The 15,000-nt window shown below is 46.9% G+C and overlaps 1 protein-coding gene across 1 annotated transcript in view; it reads right to left on the reverse strand.

Moving 5' to 3' along the window:
- LOC126394650 (rap guanine nucleotide exchange factor 1-like) overlaps positions 1-12,687 on the reverse strand; it is a 19,883-nt gene extending 7,196 nt beyond the window's left edge. The window contains exons 1-13 of the mRNA XM_050051583.1: positions 12,499-12,687; positions 12,228-12,358; positions 10,839-11,050; positions 10,603-10,759; positions 10,107-10,519; positions 4,179-4,284; positions 3,876-3,933; positions 3,162-3,278; positions 2,856-3,014; positions 1,252-1,472; positions 1,017-1,057; positions 826-940; positions 320-398 (exon numbers count right to left, since the gene is read on the reverse strand). Of these exons, the coding sequence (XP_049907540.1) occupies positions 320-398; positions 826-940; positions 1,017-1,057; positions 1,252-1,472; positions 2,856-3,014; positions 3,162-3,278; positions 3,876-3,933; positions 4,179-4,284; positions 10,107-10,519; positions 10,603-10,759; positions 10,839-11,050; positions 12,228-12,358; positions 12,499-12,529 (1,840 nt within the window). The 5' untranslated portion in view covers positions 12,530-12,687. The remainder of the gene's footprint in view (positions 1-319; positions 399-825; positions 941-1,016; positions 1,058-1,251; positions 1,473-2,855; positions 3,015-3,161; positions 3,279-3,875; positions 3,934-4,178; positions 4,285-10,106; positions 10,520-10,602; positions 10,760-10,838; positions 11,051-12,227; positions 12,359-12,498) is intronic.
- Positions 12,688-15,000: the final 2,313 nt, after the last annotated feature.

Raw genomic sequence — 15,000 nt, forward strand, 5'->3', positions numbered from 1 at the left:
TATCTTGCACCCCAAAGGTAGTATCTTGCACCCCAAAGGTAGTATCTTGCACCCCAAAGGTAGTATCTTGTGCCCCAAAGGTAGTATCTTGCACCCCAAAGGTAGTATCTTGTGCCCCAAAGGTAGTATCTTGTGCCCCAAAGGTAATATCTTGTGCCCCAAAGGTAGTATGTAGCAGCCACAAGTTAATATTTTACCCATACAGGTTTATATGTTGTGAGTTCATGATATCAGCTATCAATCTTTGAATCTTGTTTCCGATGGGAATCTGTGTGTCAAAGGAAACGTTTTAAGAGTAAGCATTGAGATAAGAAGTTACCAGTGCTGTTGTCAGTCTCTGTGGCGTAGACCAAAAGGATCTCAGGAGAGGCTGCCTTCACGTCTGGCCCGTCCTCCTCCTGAAACAGACAAAGGACAGTCAGGAGATAGACAAAGGACAGTCAGGGGACAGACAAAGGGCAGTCAGGAGATAGACAAAGGACAGTCAGGGGACAGACAAAGGATAGTCATGGGACAGACAAAGGACAGTCGGGACAGACAAAGGACAGTCAGGAGATAGACAAAGGACAGTCAGGAGATAGACAAAGGACAGTCAGGAGATAGACAAAGGATAGTCAGGAGATAGACAAAAGACAGTCAGGAGACAGACAAAGGACTGTCAGGGGACAGACAAAGGATAGTCAGGGGACAGACAAAGGACAGTCAGGGGACAGACAAAGGACAGTCAGGAGATAGACAAAGGACAGTCAGGGGACAGACAAAGGGAAGTCAGGGGACGGGTGGCTAAATGAACTGTAGCAGAGAGGTCAGAGGTCAGGACTGTACCTGAGTTTTGAATGTGATTCTGCGGAGGACCTTCTGCTGGTCGATAAGTAACACCTCCTCCTGCTCCTCCAGCTCCTTACTGCTCCTCCTGCCATACTCTGCCTCCTGCTGGACACTGTAGAACAGAACACCGTCACTGACTTTGTTTGTACAGGTGAGTGTTGACATGTCTGTCTTTGTGTGTTTGTCACCTGTCTCTGGTCTGGTTCTCTTCGTACGGTCCAGCTGAGTCCTGATGACGACAAAAGAACTCAATATCAACGCAGCGATTTTATAATTAATAATAGAAATTCAGTTTTAGCTTTATTTTAGAAATTATCCATATGATCCAGATTCTGAATTATTATCCTACATGTATTTTATTCTTTGTCCCTGTGGGAGAGACATCAAAGACAAAATGACATCTCTGCATCTCTCAGGTCTCACCTGTTGTCTCTTCTTCGGTGGTAGAACTGGAGCAGGAAGCAGCTCAGGTGAGGGGGTGGAGTCTAACGTCTGTGAGTCTAGGTGTGTGTGTGAGAGCTGGTAGGTGGTCTCCACCTCTCGCTGCCTACTGTTGTATCGCTCACTGAGGGTCAAAGGTCGTGGATAGAACATGGCGGCTGCCTGAGCGCTGTAGGAAGAACAGACCTGCAGGTACTGATGGACTGAGGACAGACAGGTGGACAGACAGAGAGGTGGAAAAACAGACAGGTGGAGAGAGGGACAGAAACATTTAGAAGTAGCAAAAACAGTATGAGCTGAGGTTTGTTCTAGATAGGGTTAGCCTAATTTAGCACGAAGACTAGAAGCGGAGGAAACTGTTAGCCTAGCTCAGCACAAAGACTGAGAGCAGAGGGAAACTGTTAGCCTAGCTTAGCGCAAAGACTGGGAGCAAAGGGAAACTGTTAGCCTAGCTCAGCACAAAGACTGAGAACAGAGGGAAACTGTTAGCCTAGCTCAGCACAAAGACTGGGAGCAGAGGGAAACTGTTAGCCTAGCTTAGCACAGACTGTGAGCAGAGGGAAACGGTTAGCCTAGCTTAGCACAAACTGTTAGCCTAGCTCAGCACAAAGACTGAGAGCAGAGGGAAACTGTTAGCCTAGCTTAGCACAGACTGTGAGCAGAGGGAAACTGTTAGTCTAGCTTAGCACAGACTGTGAGCAGAGGGAAACTGTTAGCCTAGCTTAGCACAAACTGTTAGCAGAGGGAAACTGTTAGCCTAGCTTAGCGCAAAGACTGGGAGCAGAGGGAAACTGTTAGCCTAGCTTAGCACAGATTGTGAGCAGAGGGAAACTGTTAGCCTAGCTTAGCACAAACTGTTAGCCTAGCTCAGCACAAAGACTGGGAGCAGGGGAAAATTGTTAGCCTAGCTCAGCACAAAGACTGGAGGCAGAGGGAAACTGTTAGCCTAGCTTAGCACAAACTGTTAGCCTAGCTTAGCACAAAGACTGAGAGCAGAGGGAAACTGTTAGCTTAGCTCAGCACAAAGACTGGGAGCAGGGGAAACTGTTAGCCTAGCTCAGCACAAAGACTGGGAGCAGGGGGAAATTGTTAGCCTAGCTCAGCACAAAGACTGGAGGCAGAGGGAAACTGTTAGCCTAGCTTAGCACAAACTGTTAGCCTAGCTCAGCACAAAGACTGAGAGCAGAGGGAAACTGTTAGCCTAGCTTAGCGCAAAGACTGAGAGCAGAGGGAAACTGTTAGCCTAGCTTAGCACAGACTATGAGCAGAGGGAAACTGTTAGCCTAGCTTAGCACAAACTGTTAGCCTAGTTTAGCACAAAGACTGGGAGCAGGGGGAAACTGTTAGCTTAGCTCAGCACAAAGACTGGGAGCAGGGGGAAACTGTTAGCCTAGCTCAGCACAAAGACTGGGAGCAGGGGGAAATTGTTAGCCTAGCTCGGCACAAAGACTGGGAGCAGAGGGAAACTGTTAGCCTAGCTTAGCATGAAGACTGGGGTAGAGGGAAGCTGTTAGCCTAGCTTGATTATTGATGATAATTGATGAGTCATTGATCAGCCTGTATCACCATACTCTGTTTTCACTCACTGTGTCGTTTCTTCTCAGGGAGGGGAGGTGGGGTCTTGCTGGGGGACAAAGGGGAAGACAGTGACTCGTCAGGACCAATGACATCATCACAGTGGGCGGGGCTCTCTTTATGGGCAGCAGGATCGAACCCAAATGAAGTCTGGGCCTGAGAGTTGGTTCCTGTGGATCAGAACAGAAGAGAGGAGTCAGACAGACAGACAGACGGACAGACGGACAGACAGACGGACGGACAGACAGACAGACAGACAGACGGACGGATGGACGGACGGACGGACGGACAGACAGGTAGCTCAGGTGTGTTCTCACCTGCAGCACGAGTCTTCTCCGGCAGGGCAGGGGGGGGGGAGGAGGGCTGAAGAAGAGGAGGAAGAGTCTCAGAGGAGGACAGGTCAGTGTGGAGGAAGTCGTAGTCCGGATCGTCCTCTGAGAGACAGACAGATGGACAGACAGTTACATAACTCTTTATAATAAAACATGACATTAAAGCGTAAATACGAGACACATTCATGCGTGTTATTCCTCTGAGACAGACATGACCATCTGTCCCCCAAATCTAAAACCTGAGAGCTGAAACTCTGCTATGTGATGTCACAGGGTGTGATGTCACAGGCTGTGATGTCACAAGGTGGAGCGTCTCCACAGACACTGACTGGAGACAGGTGTTGGACATCAGCGGTCCCCACCTGATCCGCATCTGTCTTCAGTTTAATATATTCAGTGTCACTTCCTCTACAGCAGGAAACAGCCCTTCAGAATAAAAGCTCTGTGCTGGAAATTCAATGTACTTCAAAATAAAGTGTGTCATCATCATCACCATCATGGGAGTTTCTTCAGCCCTGAATGTGTGTGTGTGTGTGTGTGTGTGTGTGTGTGTCCAGCAGGAGGCAGCGGTGAGCCTTGCTGCAAACAGGAAGAGACAGCCAACATTACTTCCTGTTTCTGTCAACTGACAGGAAGTGATGTCCCTCACACTCTGCTGCTGACTGGAAATGTGTGTGTGTGTGTGTGTGTGTGTGTTACCACAGTGTGTGTCCTCAGCAGCCGACGAAGACGAGAAACGCTTCAAACACTCGTCCTCCTGTAACACACACACACACACACACAGAGTACAGGTGTGCAGTATTTGTACTTTACCGTATTTTCATTTGATCTATGTCAGTGACGCTCTCAGGCTCCGCCCACAATGCATGACATCAAACTACAGGTAGAAAAAAACATCTACAAAATTTAACCACCTGTCATTGTGTAGTAAATGTGCTGACTGATAAGTCCCTGTTACCGTGACAATCAGTGTGTCATTATGGGATATGAACTGTGCTTTACCTGTGTGTCCACTTCAGGCTCTCGTCTCATCGGTGCTACGACGGCGACCCTGCAGTGGGCGGGGCCTGATGACGACTGACGTTTTTTGGGTGGCAGGGCTGGTGGACTGAGGAGGGGACAGACAGACAGACAGACAGACAGACAGACAGATGAGAGTCAAAGGTCATTCTAATGATCAGTAATAAGGACCCATATCTGTGTGTCAATGGCTTTGTCCGAAATCATTCACTACTCCCTACTCACTGTATCGGGAATTGCCTATATAGTGAGCTCATTAAAACACTTTCGGACACTACTCCGTCGCATAGTTAAGTACGTCATTACTGTCATTACTGTCGCACAATTAAAATGAGCCAGAGCGATGTCGTCTGGTGGGTTTTCGAAATAAATAATAAATTAATTTGTGTGATAAATACATAATACTGAGCGTATTTTCCCACATGAATAAATACACTTTCAGTTCTTTTAAATCAAGACTGAACACCTTGTCTCCTTGCCGTTGCCTTTTATTAAAACATATTAGAGGCTTTTGATTAATTCCTCGCACTGCACCATAAGCTTTATTCTATTTAACTTTTTAATTGTACTTGTATCTCCGTTTATAATAACGTTTTTTCCTTCGTAAATCCACCCCCAACTGCCGTTTTATCACCTTCATAAATGTCTCGCGCTCGCCATAAAAAACGGTCCTTTTACAAACAAGAAAACGTTGCAGAAATGCCAGCAAATGGCACCGTAGTTTTGTTCCTTCTTACAATTATCAAAATAATTTTGATAAGAAGAAAACACATTACCAGAGAGAGAAGGCTGAGATGTGCTGCTCTTGCTAGACTAGCAAGACGTCGTAGAATCATAAGTGAAAGATTATGCTAGGCCTGTACATTTATATTTAAGATAGATACACAAACCATCATTTCTGAATTGTCAATGTAAACTTTCAGTGTCAGACCAGTGGTCAAATGACGCCCCCTCCTGGGGAAAGTTAAACATGATAATTTTGTTTTTCACATCCCATAAAGCAGTAGTGTCTGCTGTCTGCTACTGGCGTCACTGCAATGCATCATGGTACATATTGCTTGGTTAGTGACCATCGGTTGTACTTTTTGCGCTGCACTGTGGGATACTATGAGTCCACTATATAGGGTATATTAATCTACACTAAACATTCGGACAGCACTACAAAATGGCGAACACACTATTTAGTGAGAAGGGAGTGATTTTGGACACAGCCATTGTTTAGCGGCGCCCTCTGGTGTTTTTGGTTATAATCACAGGAACAAAGAAGGAAGTCATGTGACTTGGTGTAAACAGTGAGTCTGTGTAGGGTGGGGTCAGGGCAGGGTCAGGGCGGGGTCAGGGTGGGTGTGGGTGTGGGGTGGGAGAATGGACTCTTTCCCAGGAGACGACTGTTTGTGTCCCGCATTAAATCAAAAGTCAGCATCGAGCCATTTAAAAAATGTGATCATGTAGTCACGTTACCGTGGTTACAAAGGTGTTTGTTTAATCCAAACTATGATCTTTGTTTTAAACCTACTCACGTTGTTTTGGTACGACTGTGACTGTTAAACATCGGGTTCAGACTGAACGACAATGAGTGTCATACACAATAATCCATGGTTTCATCTGGTGTAGTGTGTCATAGTAGACGACAACCGACGCCACGTCTGAGACGCCTCACGACGTCCCGACAGGAAGTCTAGCATGTTTGATTTCCTTTGATTTCCACGACTTCTCCCGTCACAGCCGTCACTTTGACCAATAGGAACAGAGAGCGATCTGTTGCCATGGAAACTGTAGGACAACAACAGCCCAGCCTTTTAGATATTTCCTGTAGGGACGTTAGCACACAGAGTAAAGAGGAAACAGCAGAGGCACTTTATCAACCTGCTGAGTTCTGCCATTAGCATCAAGCTAGCAAAGAATGTTCTTTCTTCATAATGGAGGATATAAAGGAATCAAACTCACGGATAGTGTCTGGGCCTTTACTCAGCACAGCTGCAGAGGCTACCAGCTGCATCTCAAACACACTACACCATTTATCATTCTCACACTCAAAACTCCCTGTTTCTGTTTCAAATTAAAAGCCCCTCATCGTTTCAGTATTTTCTAAAAAGGCTTTTATTGTGAAACATTTGCAGGAACTTCCTGTGGAGGATTCAGTGACTGTCATAGTTGTCACGTGGTACTTCAAATGTAGCTCCGCCCACCTGGTGACAGTTTTTACGTTACCACAGTAACAGCTGAGCTGGAACATGAACACACACAGAGACTGAGGTAATGATAATAACAGGACCACAATAATCTGATGACATCACACACGTCGTGAAAGACGACCAGTGGTGATTGGTCGTGGACCAGCATGTAGTGTGTCATGTCTGTCTGCCAGGTCACGGCACGTGTTCATGACTCCACCATCAGCTGATGTGACACACAGACTGTAGGAACAGACGAACACGTAGTGCAGTCTGATCTGTTAATGGTCATATCTGAGCTGTGATGTCATCCAGCTGCAGGCCGTTGGTTTAGGAGACGCTGCTCTATCGTACTTATTTATTACACAGTATTTGTACACGGTGGCGTTCGCACTTTTACTGAAGTCAAACTGGACATAAAGACATGAACAACAGTTTGTGATGACACGACATGATGCTAACAGTGTTAGCCATAGCTGCTAACTTCCTGTGAGGTGTGAACACAGAGACGGAGAGCAGCTCATAGCCTCCATCTTTGTCTGTCTTCTTCTTCTTCACAGCTTTTAACAGCAGGATGTTTCATAAACAAACAGCAGGAAGTGATGTCACAGTTTAAATGTTGTCAAACTGCTGGTTTCCAAGAAAAGGAACAGAGAGACGCTTAACTGTTTCTCTCACTTCTTCTTCTTCTTCTTCCTGCTGTCGCTCAGTGGGCGCAGAGACACAGGAAGTGCAGAGACAGGAGGGGGGAGGACGACGTCTCATTTCTGTACTCTTTCTACTTCCTGTTTCATTCACAGCTCTATTTCTGCTCCTCACACTCAGACTGTGGCTCCTCGCAGCTGCAAACATGTCGACCGCTCAGGCTCCGTCTGATCAGCTGACGCTCTGAGAACAAGACCACAGTCCTGTCTCACAGTCCTGTCTCACAGTCCTGTCCCACAGTCCTGTCTCACAGTCCTGTCTCACAGTCCTGTCCCACAGTCATGTGTGTGTCCCACAGTCCTGTCTCACAGTCCTGTCCCACAGTCCTGTCCCACAGTCCTGTCTCACAGTCCTGTCCCACAGTCCTGTGTGTGTCCCACAGTCCTGTCTCACAGTCCTGTCTCACAGTCCTGTCCCACAGTCCTGTCTCACAGTCATGTGTGTGTCCCACAGTCCTGTCTCACAGTCCTGTCCCACAGTCCTGTCCCACAGTCCTGTCCCACAGTCCTGTGTGTGTCCCACAGTCCTGTCCCACAGTCCTGTCCCACAGTCCTGTGTGTGTCCCACAGTCCTGTCCCACAGTCCTGTCCCACAATCCTGTACCACAGTCCTGTCCCACAGTCCTGTCCCACAGTCCTGTCCCACAGTCCTGTCCCACAGTCCTGTGTGTGTCCCACAATCCTGTACCACAGTCCTGTCCCACAGTCCTGTGTGTGTCCCACAGTCCTGTCTCACAGTTCTGTCCCACAGTCCTCTTCACGGACACGTGTTCAGCTGCTGATGAATGACTCAGCGTAAAGAGACAAAGATGCGTCTGAGCAGCAGTTTTAGAAGAGAAGAAGAGAAGAAACCATACGTCAGAACGACGCTGCAGATTTAAACTCAAACTGGTTCCACTAACATAAAAACCTAAAGTCCAGTTCAGACCAAAGATCCACGACCAGATGAGTCGACACAAACTCCAACTGTCAACACTGCTCTGTAAAAAGCTGTCGGTTCACACCAACGCTGGCGCCACACGTCTCTGCTCAGCACGTCACATCTCCACATCATCATCATCATCATCATCACCACATCATCATCATCATCACCACATCATCATCATCATCATCATCATCATCACCACATCGTCATCATCATCATCAGGCTCAAACACAACCTGTGGAGTTTTTAACAGTTTTCAGTGTTTGATCCAAAATGAAAATCTGATGCTGTGATGTGATCGACATTCATTTATGATAAAAAATAAACACATCACATTCAAACCTGAAATGACTTCCAGCAGGCTCAAAGAATGACTCAGCAGATTTTAGTAGAAACTTTGAATCTGAACTTTGGTTTAATCATTAATACTTCAAGAAAAGAAGTAAACAGCAGACTGTGGGACACGTGTCAGACAGAACATTAACATCATGATGTGATATTACTGTGATTTTAAACATGTGCTGAGTATTGAGATCAAATATATTGTGACCTGTTCATCGTCTCTTTCATTTGATCACATGATGTTTTCAGCCTGCAGTTGCCTGAAGTTGAATCTGTCTTTGTAATATAAATAGTTTATATAACAAAACAATGTGTGATGACATCATACTGCCACATCAAAATACTGAGCTGTACTGATTTGTCCCCTAACAAACTGTAAATCTTATTTCTTCTCACGACACCACAGACTGTGAGTTTAATACTGACTGAATACAACATGACTGTGACACACATGCATGTTTGCATGACCAAGCATGTTAGCTGGCTATCTGCTAACCCTGCAGTAGCTCACAGGTTGTTTGTTCAGTGCTACTTTGGACTCTGTTGGGCCGCTCTATATAGATCTTACCGTGAGTAAGACGGTAGGAAAGACAGGAAGCTGCGCAAAATCAGCAGCAACACGTCATGACACACCTCTCTGAGGCAGTTCTCGTACCGCCTTGTACGAACTCAGAGGACCACGAGTTTCGAAAGACTGACGAAAGCAAAGATGGCTGCGCCCTATGTTTACCATACGTGGCTCTGCTCTTTACTATTATTTCTATTGTTTAGCACATTTGAGTCTTCATGTGAACGACTGCTTTCTTGGAGGCATCCATCTTTGTTTATGTTAAGGTCGTAAATGGTACAAACACAAACGGGGACGCATATCGCCAATTTAAACAGGAAGTTACAACATTTTACGAAATCATCTTGAGTCTCACCGCTCGTAGCAAACGTAAATGGATCACACAGTAACTGCACTTTGTAAAACTAGCTTAGCTCTGAAGAAGCACACTGATGATGTCAGAGGGCTGTGATTGGTTGATTGCGGTGTCAGTCCAGGAGCAGGTCCTACTGGGCAAAATCACGCCATGTGCTGTTTTCTGTGTGTTAGCGGAGCCATTACAGTTATTTGTATTGTTTCTGTGTTGTTTTTATCTTTTATGGACAAACGTGAAAAATAAAGCTGCGGCAGCTTCTTCTGGAACAGACCGAGTTAAATCATCAGATGATGTCATCTCGTATCGATCACAGGACCCTGAAACACATCGAATCAACATCGTGACAGACTTTGTGATATCAACAAACATCGTGTCGTTGTCCACAGAATCGGTATAATATTGTGTTGTGATGAAAGCAGTGTGTCAGCTGCTGTCAGCTCTAGAGTCGTCTCCTCTGGTCTGAATCAGGGACTCATGTTGTTCCAAAGTTGTATAACTGCCTAGAGTTGGTTCGTGTTCTCTTCGTCTGTAACCGGACCAAGACCACCTCTTCAAGAAGGTCTCAGTCAAGTTGTTGTGTTCACACCTGCACAAACCAACGTGACCAAACAGGACAGGTGTGAACGCACCTGATAACAACAGATCTGAGGACACGGTCACAGCTGAGACGTCTCCGTGAACAACAACCACCTGTCATGGCTCCAAACAACCACGAAGACGTCAGCTGATGGGACGTTTGAATCGTTGATTTGGTGTCTGAATGATTCAGTTTTTATCTGTTTCCATGGTTACTGTTCAAAACAGCTGATCACAAACTGGTGTATGTCCGTGTTCAGACTCACCTGAGTCCCTGTGGAGGGGACACCTGGGGGACAGACACCAGGTCGAGGGACAACTGGGGGAGGGACACCTGGTCGAGGGACATCTGGGGGAGGGACGCCCGGTTTAGGGACACCTGTGGAGGGGACACCTCGTCGAGGGACATCTGGGGGAGGGACACCCGGTTGAGGGACACCTGTGGAGGGGACACCTGGGGGAGGAGCTCTGTGAAAGGCATTGGAGGTTTGGGAGGAGCATCAACAGTCCCCTCCTCCTCTTTGTCCTCTGCAGGAGCTCCTGGACTCTGGCAGGTGGACTTCCTGTCTGATGTCTGCTGGACACCTGACCCGCCTGTCTGTCCCACGGCAGGCTGTGATTGGAAAGGAGATGAGGGGGCGGAGCCGTCTTTTCTCTCTGCAGCCAATCGAACCAGCTCCTGAGAGACAGACAACAACACAGCTGCTGAGACAGACAGAGGACAGTTTGTCCCCACAGTGTCAGTCCATCATCCGTCCTCACCTTCACCCCGTCCAGCACCGCCCTGATCACCGTGGTAACGCTTGCTGTGGACTCTTTGTTGCCGCTGGCGACACCCTGCAGCATCACCTGATCAGCCCAGCGAATCAGCTCAGCCAGAGACGAGTAGAGACGAGTGAGACAGCAAGAGACAGTCTTACTGCAGAGAGGACAGACGGGGTCAGGAGACACGTCACCCCACTGAGGTTCAGGGTCAAAGGTCACCAGGTGTCACCTACCTGTTGTGCAGGTGTGGCTCCAGCTGGACCAGAGTCTGGACTGCCTCCAGGATGCCACCAGAGGCTCCGCCCAGCAGACCGCCCACCACACACTGGTCCTGGACCAGTTTGTCCACTTCCTGTCTGTCCACTCCCAGTCTGTCCACCAGAGCCTTGAAGTACTGCAGAGAGCTGATGACGGCCCGCTGCTGGTCCGCCAACACGCCACCGTCCTGACGTGCACACACACACACACACACACACATCTTTAACATGTCCCATCAGCCCACTGATGATGTCACAGTGATGTCATCACACTGCAATAGGTATATCGATTTAATCTAAGTAACAATCTTAAACCATGTGACCTGAAGGAATCGACCCGCCGCACTGTTCTGTGTCATTTAATTCAGAGTTACTGTAAACAACTGATGACATCATCACCGTCTGATTAAAAAACGCCTCTGTTTACAGGCTCAAAATAAACACACAGTCCAGGTGCATCATGGTCTACCTGTGTGTACCTTGGACTGCAGTGTGTAGCAGTGTGTACAGTGTGTGCAGTGTGTAGTTGTGAGTGTGTACAGTGTGTACAGTGTGTAGCAGTGTGTAGTTGTGAGTGTGTGCAGTGTGTAGCAGTGAGTGTGTACAGTGTGTAGCAGTATGTAGCAGTGTGTAGTTGTGAGTGTGTACAGTGTGTACAGTGTGTAGCAGCGTGTAGTTGTGAGTGTGTGCAGTGTGTAGCAGTGAGTGTGTACAGTGTGTAGCAGTATGTAGCAGTGTGTAGTTGTGAGTGTGTACAGTGTGTACAATGTGTAGCAGTATGTAGCAGTGTGTAGTTGGGAGTGTGTACAGTGTGTACAGTGTGTAGCAGTGTGTAGTTGTGAGTGTGTACAGTGTGTAGCAGTGTGTAGCAGTGTGTAGTTGTGAGTGTGTACAGTGTGTAACAGTGTGTAGATGTGAGTGTGTACAGTGTGTAGCAGTGAGTGTGTACAGTGTGTACAGTGTGTAGTTGTGAATGTGTACAGTGTGTACAGTGTGTAGTTGTGAGTGTGTGCAGTGTGTAGCAGTGTGTAGTTGTGAGTGTGTACAGTGTGTAACAGTGTGTAGTTGTGAGTGTGTGCAGTGTGTAGCAGTGTGTAGTTGTGAGTGTACAGTGTGTAACAGCGTGTAGTTGTGAGTGTGTGCAGTGTGTACAGTGTGTAGTTGTGAGTGTGTGCAGTGTGTAACAGTGTGTAGTTGTGAGTGTGTACAGTGTGTAACAGTGTGTAGTTGTGAGTGTGTGCAGTGTGTAGTTGTGAGTGTGTGGCAGTGTGTAGCAGTGTGTAGTTGTGAGTGTGTGGCAGTGTGTAGCAGTGTGTAGTTGTGAGTGTGTGCAGTGTGTAGCAGTGTGTAGTTGTGAGTGTGTACCTTGTGCTGCAGGTCGAGGTCAGGCGGTTTGACTCTCTGTGACGGGGTGTGTTTGATTCGCTCGGAGCGTCTGACCCTCTGTGGGTGGAGCTTATCCTTCAGCCTCATGGTCAGAGACACAAACTGGGACGCTGGAGAGGAAGAGAAGCATCATCATCATCATCATCATCATCATCAGTGAAAGCGTCTCAGTTAAAGTTCAGACTGACAAGAAGTGGATGTTGTTAGCCTGCGGTGGCTAACAGTTAGCATATGAGACAGAGCAGCTCACCTGTCTTACTGTCCCCTCTGGACGAGGACATGTCTGCAGGTGGACGGACAGATGGACAGAAGGCAGTGTCAGATCAGCACAGCAACGGTTCACTCCTCAGCTCTCATGTTGTTCACTCTGTCCGTCCGTCTCTGTCTTTCTGTCTCTGTCTGTGTGTCTCCTTCCTCCTTCTCTTCTTCCTCTTTCTGTGTCAGTTGAACTGAACTCAGTCAGTCAGGAGGAGGAGGAGGCTCTCAGGTCAGAATGAACCTCCAGCTCCACCTGGAGGCAGGATGCAGACGGTGCAGCTCTGCACTGTAAAAACTCAGCAGCAGTTTGAGTCAAAGTCTTCATCAGCAGAGTTCATCACATCGGCTCAAAAGACTTTAAAAAATATTATTTAAATGTCCAAAAGAGTTGATCAAATGTCAAGAAGATAAAATTAAAGTGTCTAAAAAAATGTTGATAAAATGTCCAAAAATGTGTGAAAAACAAATGTTGAGAGAGTGTTTGAAAAAATTTAAAGTTTAGTGGTCACTATATACTGCGGTGTGTGTGTGTGTGTGTGTGTGTGTGTGTATGTGTGTGTGTTTGTCAGCTGCTAGGTGTCTCACCTGGCAGCTGTAGCTCCGCCTCTATTAATGTGACCATGGTCAGAGCTGGAGGACACATCACAAGGCTTCACAAAGTTTTCCTCACATTTCTTTTAGCGCTTTAGTTTTGCCTCCATGGCGAGCTGCTATCTGTCTGTTTGATTGGCTCATTTCATGCTGCATGTCTATTGGTTGGTCAGTAGACGAAGGTGGTGTCAGCATCACACTGTCAGAATTTGATCCCAGGCTGTCTTTGATCACAAACTGGATTTTCTGTTAGTACCAGGTCGCATGATGATGACTGTAGTGTTCTAGTGCAGCTGCTGACTGCTACTAAGCACCGTCACAGTGCGCTAAGACAGGACCAAACCATTTCCTGCAGATACAGGGGGGTGGTCCGTCAATATGGATGTTCACTTTTTGGTCAATGGGGATATTAAGCTGTTACTGCCAAACACAAGTAAAAACAGAGAGATCATTAATTTTATTACTATATTTGAAAAAAAAAATCTTAATGATGATCGTTTAATATTTTATATTTATTTGTACCTATTGAATTGTCCTAACTTTTCTCCCCTGTATGGCGCCACTGCTTAGGACCACCATTTTAGAGCCGCCACCATCTGTGGTGTGGGACAGCCCATAATGACACGGTGCACACACAGCAGCTTCATGGTGGTTAATCTGAAACAAAAGACTCGTCAGCCATCGTCTTCATTCACACAAACTTTATTCATGTCAACACGTCTCTGTTGGCCCTGATCACATGACACTAAGATACACAACACAACTACACACTCACCCTCTCACACACACACACACACACACACACACACACAGTCGCACACTACAGTCTGGGCCACTGCATATTTCAGTTGAATAGATACAGATATATTAATATGGTACATTATTCTCTTCATATATGATGTAAACATTAAAGTTTTATTACCTCACACAGTGAAACTACCTACGATCACAGGTGTGTGTGTGGAGCTGCGTTCAACACGCCACCGCAGAGCAACACGTGCAACACGTCACTGGTTATTAAAGAAATCACACGACACACTTTGTAACTACAGAGTCCATGCTGACACTAAGGCGAACACACTCCACTGCTACAGAGACGCTGCGGTATGTGTGGCGTTGAATGCAGCTCAGAACAGAATCACCACGACAGGAAATCACGTTACACAAACACAGGCAGGATAAATAGATCAGCAGGTGTCCTTCAGTCAGCTGCAGACGTGTGTCACACCGAGGACGGGCCGTCTGCGTCTCCTCCAGTCACTCCTCAACGCTCCCATAACATTTTATACATCATCGTAAAATATTTAAACACGTCACAGAGGAACCTCACGACCATTTACACCCAAACACACCGTCTCTGATTATTAAAGGAACACCTTCAGTATAACGCCAGGTAAACAGGAAGTACAGCTCCAGCTGCTCCACCTCCCAGTGATGTCATCAGCTTAAATAAAAACAGATGGTTTGTTTTCAGAAAACTCTTCAGATTATTATCAGATAATAATCAGTCAGGACGTCTGAAGGTTCAGACACGTCGGCATTGTTCCAGAGTTCTGCTGCTAACACTGTCAAATGGTTTTTAAACCAGTCAGAACCAACTGGGACCAGTTTAAGGAGCTGTGTGTGACATTCATTCAGGGATGGGATTGTCTGCACATGGCTCTCAACATGGAGGTGGCTGAGCTGGCGGCTAGCAGCTAACAGCAACGGTGCTGACCAAGTTAATGGTGGTAACCAGGGGCAACCGGAGGACAGGTGCCACAGTTCAGCACTGACACCGTCCTGACATCAGCGGTGACTGACTGTGTTGAGGAGCAGTGACCGACATGTGACCAAACTGTAGTTCATTACTTCGTGGAGACTCGTGTCGTTAACTCTGAAACAAAAACTACCAACAGTTTGG

This window comes from Epinephelus moara, chromosome 8, assembly GCF_006386435.1.
Source record: "Epinephelus moara isolate mb chromosome 8, YSFRI_EMoa_1.0, whole genome shotgun sequence".
Lineage (NCBI taxonomy): Eukaryota > Metazoa > Chordata > Actinopteri > Perciformes > Serranidae > Epinephelus > Epinephelus moara.